This window comes from Solanum stenotomum, chromosome 2, assembly GCF_019186545.1.
Source record: "Solanum stenotomum isolate F172 chromosome 2, ASM1918654v1, whole genome shotgun sequence".
In the NCBI taxonomy this organism is placed as follows: Eukaryota; Viridiplantae; Streptophyta; class Magnoliopsida; order Solanales; family Solanaceae; genus Solanum; species Solanum stenotomum.
Window position 1 is genome coordinate 62,932,279 of NC_064283.1, and position 12,677 is coordinate 62,944,955.

The 12,677-nt window shown below is 34.7% G+C and overlaps 1 protein-coding gene across 1 annotated transcript; it reads right to left on the reverse strand.

Annotated features, from left to right (window-relative positions):
- Positions 1-10,696: 10,696 nt before the first annotated feature.
- Positions 10,697-11,389, reverse strand: LOC125854683 (monothiol glutaredoxin-S1-like). Its single transcript, XM_049534273.1, has one exon. It carries the CDS (start codon positions 11,254-11,256, stop codon positions 10,948-10,950), a length of 309 nt encoding a protein of 102 aa, XP_049390230.1. The 5' UTR covers positions 11,257-11,389; the 3' UTR covers positions 10,697-10,947.
- Between the last annotated feature and the right edge of the window lie 1,288 nt (positions 11,390-12,677).

Sequence of the window (12,677 nt, forward strand, 5' to 3'; positions counted from 1 at the left end):
GATTATCTCATTTGGTAGTTTGAAGGGTATGAATTTTTCACTCATACCCATTTCTGGGATAACGTCAGCCACTTTTACACTAAAATCTTCTATTCTTAGTGGCCACTACACGAGTTCCCTTATAGTTTTCCCATTTGGTAGCCATTTATTGAACCAAAAAGATGTGGTCTTGCCATTCCCAGAATTCGTTCCATACCGTTTTTACATATATCCCATCTTATTAGTAGATTTTTCCAAATCCTGTTGTGCGAGGGGAGGGCACAACTATGGATATTTATCCCAATTTTTCATATTTATTAATGAGTATTGATGCCTAGATTGTGTCTGGATTTTTAAAGGCTCTCCACGCCAACTTTGCTAGAAGAGCGAGGTCTCTAGCTCTTGTTTTTTGAATTCCTAGTCTTCCTTCCGATTTTTCTGAGGTGACGACTTCCCATTTAATCATGTGGATTTTCCTTTTAGTCGATGTTGATCCTCATATGAAGTTTCGTTGGATTTGATCAATTTTTTTGTGATATATTGCATTATGTGTGTTGATATGTTATTTAGGAATGCTTTTGCTAATGTTGTTCTCCCTGCTATATTTAGAAATTTGGTTTTACATCCTGCGAGTTTTGCCCGCATGTTATCTAGGATGAATTGATAATCATTTTTTGGGGTGCTTCTGTTCGTAATAGGAAAGCCCAGATATTTTCCAAACAAGTTCCCGCTTTTTATTTTCAACTTTATTGAGATCTTTTTGTTTAATTCTTTTGGGCAATTCTTTGAGAATATTAATTTAGATTTGCTTGTATTTACCATTTGTCCTGAGGCTGCACAGAAACCTTTTATTATTTGTTTTATTACTTCGCAATTTCCTTTATCCGCTCTGCTCATTAGAACTAGATCATCTGCGAAGAAAAGATGGGATATTGTGGGGGCCTGGTTTGGAGATCCTAATGGGGGTTCAATGTTTGAGCTGAACTTCCTACTCTATCTTTCTTGACAGAACTTCTAGACTGAGGATAAATAGATATGGAGACATGGGGTCTCCCTGTCGAATCCCTCTGGATGATTCAAATTGTTCTATTTTTGAGTCATTTATGAGAATAGATACTACACTTGTTGTAATACACGACATTATCAAGTTGACTATATTGCGGGAAAAATTGAAGTAATGTAAGGTATCTCTGATGAAAGACCATTTTATTTTATCAAAAGCTTTTTCGAGATCTATTTTGAGAATAAGAGTGGCTTTCTTCCTTTTCTTTTTCTAAAGTGTGGGATTATTTCTTGTATTATTATGGCATTATCGGAAGCTTGTCTATTTTTTAGAAAGCTGGATTGGCAGGGATTAATGACTTTGTCCATTATTGGTCTGAGTCGTTTGGAGATTATCTTGGTGATTATTTTATAAGTGGTATTACATAGGCGTATGGGTCTGAAGTAAATTAATTTGGTTGTGGTTTTTTCTTTTTGGAATCAAACATATATAGATTTTATTGATTTCTCTAGGAATTTTCCCTTGTTGAAAGGAAGTCCTACCTAGAGAGGTGATAGATTCCCTTACGATGTTCTAGTATTTTTGGTAAAATAGGAGGTGTAGACCATCGGGGCCTGGAGCTTTATGAGGTTGCAACGAGAGAACAGATTCTTGTATCTTTTCGTCTGTAGAGGTGTCCCCCAGTTTGGAGAGGTCTACTTGGTTATTTGGGTTCACTGAATCTGGAGTTGCCAAGTTTGAGAAAGATCTTTTAGAGCTGAATAAGTCTTTAAAATAGTTGTAAGTGATTTCCTCTATCTTGTTTTGATTATAGACCATTCTCTTTCGTCTGTTTGTAATGCTGTGATTTTATTGCGTCTTCTTTTGTTTCATGTGGTTGTATGGAAGAACCTAGTATTGACATCTCCTTCGTTTAGCTAATTTACTTTGGATTTTAATTTCCAAAACTCCTCCTCGATGTGTAATAAGTAGTTATATTCTTTTATGAGAACATTTTCAAGTTTTGTAAGGAAAGGGCAAATGGGGTATTTTGGGGAGTTCTGGATTCCTTCGAGTCTTCTTATCGGCTTTCTTTTTTTATGAAATATGTTTACAAAGGAAGTCCGGTTCAATTTCATAACATCTTTTTGAAATTTTGGGATTGTCTCCAGTATGTCATTGTGCTCCTACCAAGAATCATTAATGACTCTAGTAAGATCAGGGGGACTGGTCCACATTGTTTCGAATCTAAAGATCCTTTTACGGTTTGGATTTAACTCTGGGACCATGGCTAGGAGGAGTGAGCAATGGTCAGAGTGTGTTCGTGGCAAATGGTGTACTTGTGCATTGGAGTACACATGTAACCAATTATCGTTTGCCAAAAAACGATCAACTCTCTCGTAAATGAGTTGTGATTTATTTTTTAAGCATTTATTTAGCCACGTGTAACGACTACCTTTGAACCCCATATTTATCGGTTCACAATGGTTTATTGTTTCCCAGAAGTCTTTGGTACGACCTTTGTGTAAGGGGCTACCACAATTATTTTTATTTGTATTTAGAATTTCGTTAAATTCGCCTCTTAGCAGCCAATTGCCATTGAAGTTATCTTTTATTGTTTTGAGGTTTTTTCAAAAAAAATTCTTTGAATTTCTAAAAGAAACTCGCGTAAATAACACTAAAAAACCACAAGTCATTCGATAAACGTACCTTCACCATAGCATGTATCTTTTACTTTATTATGAATATATCATCTAGCTCAAAGACTGCATCATCCCATAGGATTGCAAGACCTCCAGAATTCCCCACAGATGGTAGTTGTATCATTCTAGTGAAAGAGGGAAAGTTATCCAATAAGGGTTGGTGATCCTGCATTTTGGTTTCTACAAGAGCTACTAGTTGTGGTTTATGCCAATCTATTAATGCTCTAAAGTTCCTCCTAAAGTCCTCACCATTACATCCCCTACAATTCCAAATTATAATATCCATGGATCTATTGGTTTGGTTGATGAAATTCTCTTGAATCACCCTCTCTCTGTCTAACGGAGGGTTCATGTTCATTAAGTATGGATTCAATGTTACTGTAAAGTTCCCTACGCTTGGGTTGATTGGAGCACGTATATCTATTGAGCTTTTTAACAAAAAGGGTGGACAGATAAGTATGTATTATTTTTAATCTCTCCCTGAATATATTATATTTATATCTTTTAAGACTCTTATTTCCGTTCCCGTCTCTCTCATTAGGGCGATCGTATCTTCTATTTCTTGTACGTCTACACTTTCTCCTCTAGGTGTTGTTACTGAAAGGAGATGGGGATACTGAGATAAGGTCATACCTGGGTAGAGGAAGTCCCGATGTCCGGGACCACTTAGGGAGAGCTCTCCCTCACATTGTCGTTGTTCATGGGGTAAGTCTGTTCTGTCTCCTGGAAATTCCATGGGTTCACCAGTGATTTCGGGATCTCCAAAATCTGATGAGGGGAGAAGAAGGGTGGAAAGATGAAATGGACCACAATTTGTGAAACATTGAGTGGGTTGAAGAGTGACATTTCCCAAGAAGAGTGGTGATAGAAGGGAATCTTAGGGAAGGGAAAGCTTAGTAGAGGGTGGATAGCAGTTGACAACCATATGTGGTTGTTGTACATCTCCATTGCTAGCCTTATGTCCTCTGAAACCACTTGGGCTAAGAATGTTGGGTTCTGTACTAGAATTATTACTGCCCTCTAAGGAGAGAGCTTGCCCCTGCATGCTCATCTCCAGCCATGAGTGTCAAGTCTGGTTTGGTTTTGGGGGAGTGAGTCGTATAGAACGTCTAATCTCCCAGGGTTATTGGTAGGGTGGGAAGAGTTACAAAAGGTCTTAGGGAGTTCTTGTTGTGGACACTGGCTTGGGAGTTTCTGGTTCTCCTATGGTTTGTTCTTCTGGGAAGAAATGGGAATCCTTGTATTTTTTAAGGGCTCTATTAAGTCGATATAGATGGAGTTAGTAGGAATAGGGATGTTACTATTTGAGAGGTTTCCACTTTGGAGGTAAGTATCAGTACTAGGAATATTTAAAGTAGATTGTTGAGAATATTTTTGGAAATAAAAGAACTTCCTAATTTAGAATTTGGAGATGTAGTTGGAAAGAGATTTTTGTTTAAAGGAATTTGTTTTACGGGAAAATCTATGTAATTTTCATTATGAGTGTTGTTTAATAAGGCCAGCGAGTTATTAAATGGAGAGTTGAGGTCTTTATTCAAAGACGTGGGGCCTAAAAGATTTTTTTGAGGATATGGACAGGATTGGGGATACTGATGTTGCTGGAGAAGATACTTCCAAAGGTTGGAGAGGGGTAGGTTGGGTAGGGGTGTACTAGGGGCCGTAGTAGGGGCTGGATGAAAAGTAGTCAACTCTGCATCTTCCTTTGAAAAAATAGAGAAATAATTTTTAAAATCTTTTTTAGTTTTTTTTTTTAATTTGTCTGTGTTACTAATAACGCCCTTGGATGTGACATCATTATTAATGTGGCTTGACGTTTGACGGCTTGTAGCCGTAGCACTCTGTATCTGTTGATCAAAATAGTTTTCCAAGACTCGGTTGTTTTCTTGTGTTGAGGAAGTACTAGCTTTTGAAGTTTTCCTATACTTTAAAGTTTTTGTTTCAAGGAAATTACCTAGATCGACGTGAAAATTTTTGACATTGATACCTGATTTTGGAGCCATTTGGTTGCTGCTCAAGTTTTTCGGAGCTATCTGGTTGCTTTCTGCCTCTGGGTAGCCTCGTCTTTGAACATAGTTATGTTTAGTGTGTTGTTTGTTCCTTTTTGCAAAAGAAACTATTTGTCAGGTCCCATTCTTATCATCTGTATCTGTAGTTGTAGGATGAATGGGGTCCACCTGCATTTCCATGGTATCCTTTTGGGTCATGGGAATGTGTTTCTTGGGGCATATTTGGATCGTGTGCCCCAACACTCCACATCTTGCGCATAGTATGGTCGAACCTTCGTAATGGAGGGGTTGTTTATGGTGTCCTATAGAAATGTATTTCTGTACTGGAACTCCGATAGGCACTTCTACACAAATTCTTGCGTATCTTTCTCTGAGCGTCTCCGAAGTGCATACATCTGTTTTAACTAGTTACCCTAGTTTTTTACCTATTCAGGTGAGTATGGAATGGTCATAAAATTTTGTTTGGAGTTTCGGGAGCCTAATCCAGATGGCAGATTTTGTTTCCTTGGCTTTCAATGCCACGAAGTTAGGATACCATCTCTTAATTGATAGGAAGTATCCGTTGACGAACCATGGTCCATGTTGTAGAGTTTTATGTAGATTCTCCTCTTTGTAGAATTTGGCAATATAATAGTCGCTCAATAAGTACTATTTCTTCTGAGACTCTCCACATGCTACTTAATTTTTTCTTTAGGTACATGTGGCTGATTTTTTTTCCCAATAATTTTAATTATAATGGAGCAAATCCATGGCTTATAGATAATTTGTTTTTCCTCTTCTGTGAGTTGGATCCCCTCCTCCTTTTCGAATTTGTCTTCCTCTTGTTTANTAATGAAGTGTCTACTACCTAACAAGCATGAAGAAAATAAGAGCTAGAGAGAACTAAGTATTTTCTGATCACCACAGAGTTTGTAATACACTCCATGATGATATTACCAATGAGGATGCTTAANATTGTTTAGGATTTATAGTATTGGAATTGAAAAGAGTGGCGTATGTGGTGGTTTGGGGTGGTGGGGCGGGCTGGACAGCCTCGAAAGGAGGCCGTCCAGTGGTCGTAGCAGCCATGAGAGCTACGCAGCTGCTGGCTTAAAACCCTAGGTCAGCCGTATAAAGCAACGATGTATTCTTGTATACATGTGGCTGATTTATTTCCTAATAATTTTAATTATAATGGAGCAAATCTATGGCATATAGATTATTTGTTTTTTCTCTTCTGTGAGTTGGATCCCCTCCTCCTTTTCGAATTTGTCTTCCTCTTGTTTATTTGACTTGGAGTCTGATCCTACGTTGTCGTTGTAGTCTTCGATAATCATGTCTACCACCCGATTTGTTTGTGGTGAGCATTGTTTTCAAAAACGTTTTTGGGGCTAGTCCCAGGGTAAGTCTCAGGGCTGGGCGTACCAAAAACGCTCTGGGGCGTAAATTAAAGACTTAGATCCATAAGACGTAAGTCCTAAAATTTGAGGCGTAAGCCCCAAGCATAAAAGCATAAGTCCTGAGCGTAAAAACGTAGGGCTAGGTATTTTTAATTTATTTTTTAAAACTTTTTTTACTTTAAATCATATTTTTATTATTAGTGTAATGATATTTCTCAAACAGTAATTATAATACTTTTTTTCTTCATTATTCATTATTAATACTTATCTCAAGTATCAGTAATTTGGTTGTAGTAGTACTTTGTCCCCAAATAAATTTGCTAATCTAGATGATGAGGATATCTATGAGGAAGGTGAGGAATGTTGGATTATTGTTTTGCAATTGCAGCTAGGAATGCTGATATTTTTCCTAGGCATCAACACAACAACAAAACGAAGCATGGAAGAAAGCATAGTTAGGATGGTAAAGTGATTGAGGAATTTGTTCCAAGGCACCTACCGATGCGACTGGCGAAACAGAATCATATGATAGTGTCAACAACTTTAACAAGACCCAATAAAGGCAACTACCAAGTGTTATTGGACAGACTTGAAGAAGAAGACAAGAGAAACATACTTCAAGTTTCTTTAGAAGGCCAATCTATCTTTTTTAGTTCATACATTTGTAAAAGAAAGTTTGAGGTTGATAACTCAACTTTCTCCTTGGCTTTTATGATTTTTTATTACTTAAGAATCCTCACTTGTAATATCATCATAGAGTGTATTATAAACTTTATGATGATCATAGAATATCTAGTTCTCTGTAGCTCGTATTTTCTTCATGATTGTTAATTAGTAGAGGATATGTATCTCATTAGGATTGGTAAGGTAAGACCTAGCCTCCCTTGCTTGTACTTAATCCTATTGAGAATTTTTTATGTTTATTATTAATAAAAAACCACTAGACCACTGTCTACGGGTATAAATTTGCTAAAAAAAAATTAAAAAAATACTTATCTCAAATAAAAATCATAAATTACTAAAATATTTACTTTTGCTTATTTAATTAGTAATAAAACTATAAAATTAAATATACGTGAGACTACATCCCGTAGATCCATGGAATTTATGCCCCATGTCTCGGAGTTTACGTCTCGCCCTGTACTGTATAAAACGTCTCGCCTCACTCCCCCACCTTTTAAAACACTAGTGGTGAGGATTGGCTCTCTTCGATATTTGAGTAGGGTGATATGAGTATGTCCTTGAATGATATGTTTGCTTTCTTGTTGTTTTCCCCCGTAATAGTGGCCATATGCTTTTTAGTACTGTAGTTTCCTATCTGTCCGCCTGTATCCGGCGGAACGGGCGTGTTCAAGGATTCTCCGATGATATGCGACATACGCCTATACTACTTATTAATATTGGAGATATGTGTAATAGATTAATGTCTAATGGTAGGATTACATATAAGATATAATATTTTCGAAATATCCAAAAATTTGAAGTACCAAATCTAAAATCCAAAAAAATTAGAAATTAAATCTGAAAAAAAAATTCTTTTTTGTTAAATCAAAAAAGTAAAATCTAAAATCCAAAAAATTTAGAACTTAAATCTTTTTTAAAAANTATTCTTGTATACATGTGGCTGATTTATTTCCTAATAATTTTAATTATAATGGAGCAAATCTATGGCATATAGATTATTTGTTTTTTCTCTTCTGTGAGTTGGATCCCCTCCTCCTTTTCGAATTTGTCTTCCTCTTGTTTATTTGCCTTGGAGCCTGATCCTACGTTATCGTTGTAGTCTTCGATAATCATGTCCACCACCCGATTTGTTTGTGGTGAGCATTGTTTTCAAAAACGTTTTTGGGGCTAGTCCCAGGGTAAGTCTCAGGGCTGGGCGTACCAAAAACGCTCTGGGGCGTAAATTAAAGACTTAGATCCATAAGACGTAAGTCCTAAAATTTGAGGCGTAAGCCCCAAGCATAAAAACGTAAGTCCTGAGCGTAAAAACGTAGGGCTGGGCATTTTTAATTTATTTTTTAAAACTTTTTTTACTTTAAATCATATTTTTATTAGTAGTGTAATGATATTTCTCAAATAGTAATTATAATACTTTTTTTCTTCATTATTCATTATTAATACGTATCTCAAATATTAGTAATTTGGTTGTAGTAGTACTTTGTCCCCAAATAAATTTGTTAATCTAGATGATGAGGATATCTATGAGGAAGGTGAGGAAGAGGAAATGTTGGATTATTGTTTTGCAATTGCAGCTAGGAATGCTGATATTTTTCCTAGGCATCAACGCAACAACAAAACGAAGCATGGAAGAAAGCATAGTTGGGATGGTAAAGTGATTGAGGAGTTTGTTCCAAGGCACCTACCGATGCGACTGGCGAAACAGAATCATATGATAGTGTCAACAACTTTAACAAGACCCAATAAAGCCAAGAAGTGATGAACTACCAAGTGTTATTGGACAGATTTGAAGAAGAAGACAAGAGAAACATACTTCAAGTTTCTTTAGAAGGCCAATCTATCTTTTTCAGTTCATACATTTGTAAAAGAAAGTTTGAGGTTGATAACTCAACTTTCTCCTTGGCTTTTATGATTTTTTATTACTTAAGAATCCCCACTTGTAATATCATCATAGAGTGTATTATAAACTTTATTATGATCATAGAATATCTAGTTCTCTTTAGCTCGTATTTTCTTCATGATTGTTAATTAGTAGAGGATAGGTATCTCATTAGGATTGGTAAGGTAAGACCTAGCCTCCCTTGCTTGTACTTAATCCTATTGAGAATTTTTTATGTTTATTATTAATAAAAAGCCACTAGACCACTCTCTAGTGGTATAAATTTGCTAAAAAAAAATAAAAAAAATACTTATCTCAAATAAAAATCATAAATTATTGAAATATTTACTTTTGCTTATTTAATTAGTAATAAAACTATAAAATTAAATATACGTGAGATTACGCCCCGTAGATCCACGGAACTTATGCCCCATATCTCGGAGTTTACGTCTCACCCTGTACTATATAAAACGCCTCGCGCCTCACTCCCCCACCTTTTAAAACACTGGTGGTGAGGATTGGCTCTCTTCAATATTTGAGTAGGGTGATATGAGTATGTCCTTGAATGATATGTATCCGGCGGAACGGGCGGGTTCAAGGATTCTCCGATGATACGCCTATACTACTTATTAATATTGGAGATATGTGTAATGGATTAATGTCTAATGGTAGGATTACATATAAGATATAATATTTTTTAAATATTCAAAAATTTGAAGTACCAAATCTAAAATTCAAAAAAATTAGAACTTAAATCTTTTTTTTAAAACAAAAAAGTAAAATCTAAAATCCAAAAAATTTAGAACTTAAATCTTTTTTAAAAACAAAAAAGTAAAATCTAAGATCCAAAAAACTTAGAACTTAAATCTTTTTTAAAAACAAAACAAAAAAAACAAAAAAGTAAAATTGGGGTAGAGAAAGGGGAAATGGAGAGGGGAATTTATTTATTTTTGGGTACAAAACAGAGGTAGTAAATTTTATATTAATATGCGTTATTACAAAGCAATGGTAGAGCATGGCTGCGATTTGTATCTAGAGAGGGGGGTTGGGTTGATTACAATATTTACTAGTACTAGTTGGCTTAAAAAAAAAGCTGGCTTAATATGCCTAGCAAAAGAAGTTTTCGCTTTTTCTACTTTGGAGAGGGAATTACAATATGCAGAATCGAACCCTCATCAATAAGGTGGAAATTCAGATAGCCAACTAACTAAGCTATTAATATTTCAAATTCTAATACACGAATAAAAAATTGAACAAATTTTGAATTTCGATTCAAGATTACCCAAACTATAGATGCTCACCCCTACTCCAAACCTATTCACAATTTCAACCTTTCTTGGGAAGTTCTACCAATGTTTGTCTAAAATGAAATAGAATCAGATAAGGCTGAAACTTTTTTTGTTAGGCTTACTAAATCGACGGAAATTGTACTAGTAGTAATGTGTCCCTTAATATTGATAGCAGTCCAGCACTGTCACTCTCTTGTAATGACGCATATCAAATATTAATTTAATTTATTTATTTTTATGTTTTAATATTAAGCATTAATTAATTATTATTTTAATAATAAAAAAACTCACAAAGAAATTTGCCTTATCGGAGTTGACATTTATCCATGTCGAACCGACCTCTTGCACCAGCTGGAAGATGTTGTAGATTGAAGTGATATATTGGAGATAGGTTATTTTGAAGATATGATCATAGAACAGAGGTCCTGAAATTGAATTATATCATTATCGATTATCAAAATGAATTTTTTTATGTGTTTGATGGCTTGACTCACGAAATAGTATAAGCCTCACGTGAAGTAGGGTACGTTGAGACTTGGGAACATAATTAATTAAATAGAAGTGTATTTTTTTTCTTATAGATAGATCAATACCTAAATTATATTAGAAACTATTATATATGATCTAAATCGAGATATACTCCAAGAAGAGGTGTTAGAGATCATTAATAAAAGATTGAAATAGTTTATTTTCGTATGATGGACTTCGTTAAATATCGAAAATATTGTAAAAATGATAGAACATAACAGGTGTAGCCATGATAAAGTAATATAAAATGTTATTGATACTTTATTAAAATTCAATAATAAAGATATGATCATTGCTATGAACTTCTTTCATCCCATCAGCTGTGAACAAGTAAAATAGTCACTAGCTATGACCAAAGTATAACTCTTTTTAGTACATTAAGAAGCAAATAAAAATGGGAGAAAAACACAACCTTTGCTGCATAGAAACCTTTGCTAAAAAGCTAGAAAGAAACTCTACAAATGGGGTTGATTTATTGTCAAAACTCCTAGACTTGCTACCAAGTCATTATTAAGTAATTTCTATACCCAAATGGCATTAGCCCTAATGAGCAATTGTTTAAGCTTACCCCTCACATTAAGGCTCATTATCTCATTAGCACCACCAACTAACTCTTTCCCTATAAATATTGCTGGAACACTTGGCTGACACCCTAGTTCCATCAATGCCTTCTCCATTTGCCTCCCATTTGGATGTGTATCGAGCTCGTAAATTGTAGGGTTTGCTCCAAAACTACGAATTAGGGTTTCAATGCTGTGAGAAATGCAACAACTACTCTTTGTGAAAACCACCACCGCGCTTGTTGCTCCCAACTTCATCACCATGTCCATTTTGAAACAACTTCAAGAAACAATGAGTAGTTTGGCCCAAATGCCAAGAAAATATGTATATAAGTAGCTTTTAGTGAAGAGGAAAGAAGTTGTGATAGCTAAATGCTTGTGAAGTGAATTTGAGGATTGATTTGTTGTTGAGAAAATTGAACCAAACATGAAGCTATATATAGGGGCATTATGTTAACTACAAGACAAAATTTAAAAAAGATAAAAATTGCTAAGAATTACAAGTTGAAGATATGATATATCTAGATTGTTCTTGATTACACTTGTATGATAATAAGATCATATTGTATGCCATTTCTTGATTCTAGAGTAGCATAACATACTCAAGCTGAAAATGAAAGGAATATAATCTATCACCTTTAAAATATTCCCACAACATTGTAAAAAAAAATAAAAAATCTGTTACTTTTGATTTGACAAAAAAAAAAATGAAATCTTTTTTCAGAATATATATCCTTATAAAGACGTGTTGTTGAAATCAAGTCCACATTATACGATATGTACCTTAGAGAATTTTTTGAAGCTTCTCCTAGTTTGGTTGTATAAAGTAAAATGCACCATTACTACCTCGAAAGGCCACATATATTATCATTTTAGCTAGTTGTGTGGAACATTTTTGGAACTGAGGTTTGAAAATACAAATCTATAGAAGATAATTATAAAAGAAACTATCTTATTTCATTATATTCATGTATGGGATATAAATGCACATTGGTTATTGTCATACATATGGGGAAATTAAGATTGCATACGAGTCATAATCATACACTAATAAGATATACAACTAGATGATAATCGTCTAGTTCTACACTCTATCAAACGATCCCTAATAATACTCGTCTTGCAAATTGAGGGTGGCTCTATCACTTTGAGTTTTTTTCCAGCTAAAAACTTTGTATCCATTGATCATTCACGTGACTTATTGAATCTACGGTAGTTTAAGGGTATATATATACATGACAATAAAATACTTATTAAACAAGGAGACTAATTAATCTAATGCATATATATGTTATTGGACTTATTAATATTGGAGATATGTGTAATGGATTAATGTCCAATGGTGTAATGACTCGGTCGGTCATGTTTGAAAAGTTTTATAAAATTACTATTTTGCCCCTCGTGATACTGACCTCGAGTCTTTTATGTTGAGCTTGAAAAGTTGATTTTGAACTTTGAGTTAAAAGTTGAGAATTTGGTAAGTTTTGAGTTTGAAAGGCTAAGTGGTTAAGAAAGTGGTTTTCGGTGTTTTTTGGAGTTTCGAAGGTCAGAATGAATTTCGTCGATTTCATCAGTCCCAAAATATGAAATTTGATCTGTGAGAGTTATCGGTTTCAGATTACGAGTCTCTTTTGAGGACTTGAGGTCCTAAGTTGTGAAATTATGGAAATTTAGCATTTGGGTTGACTTTG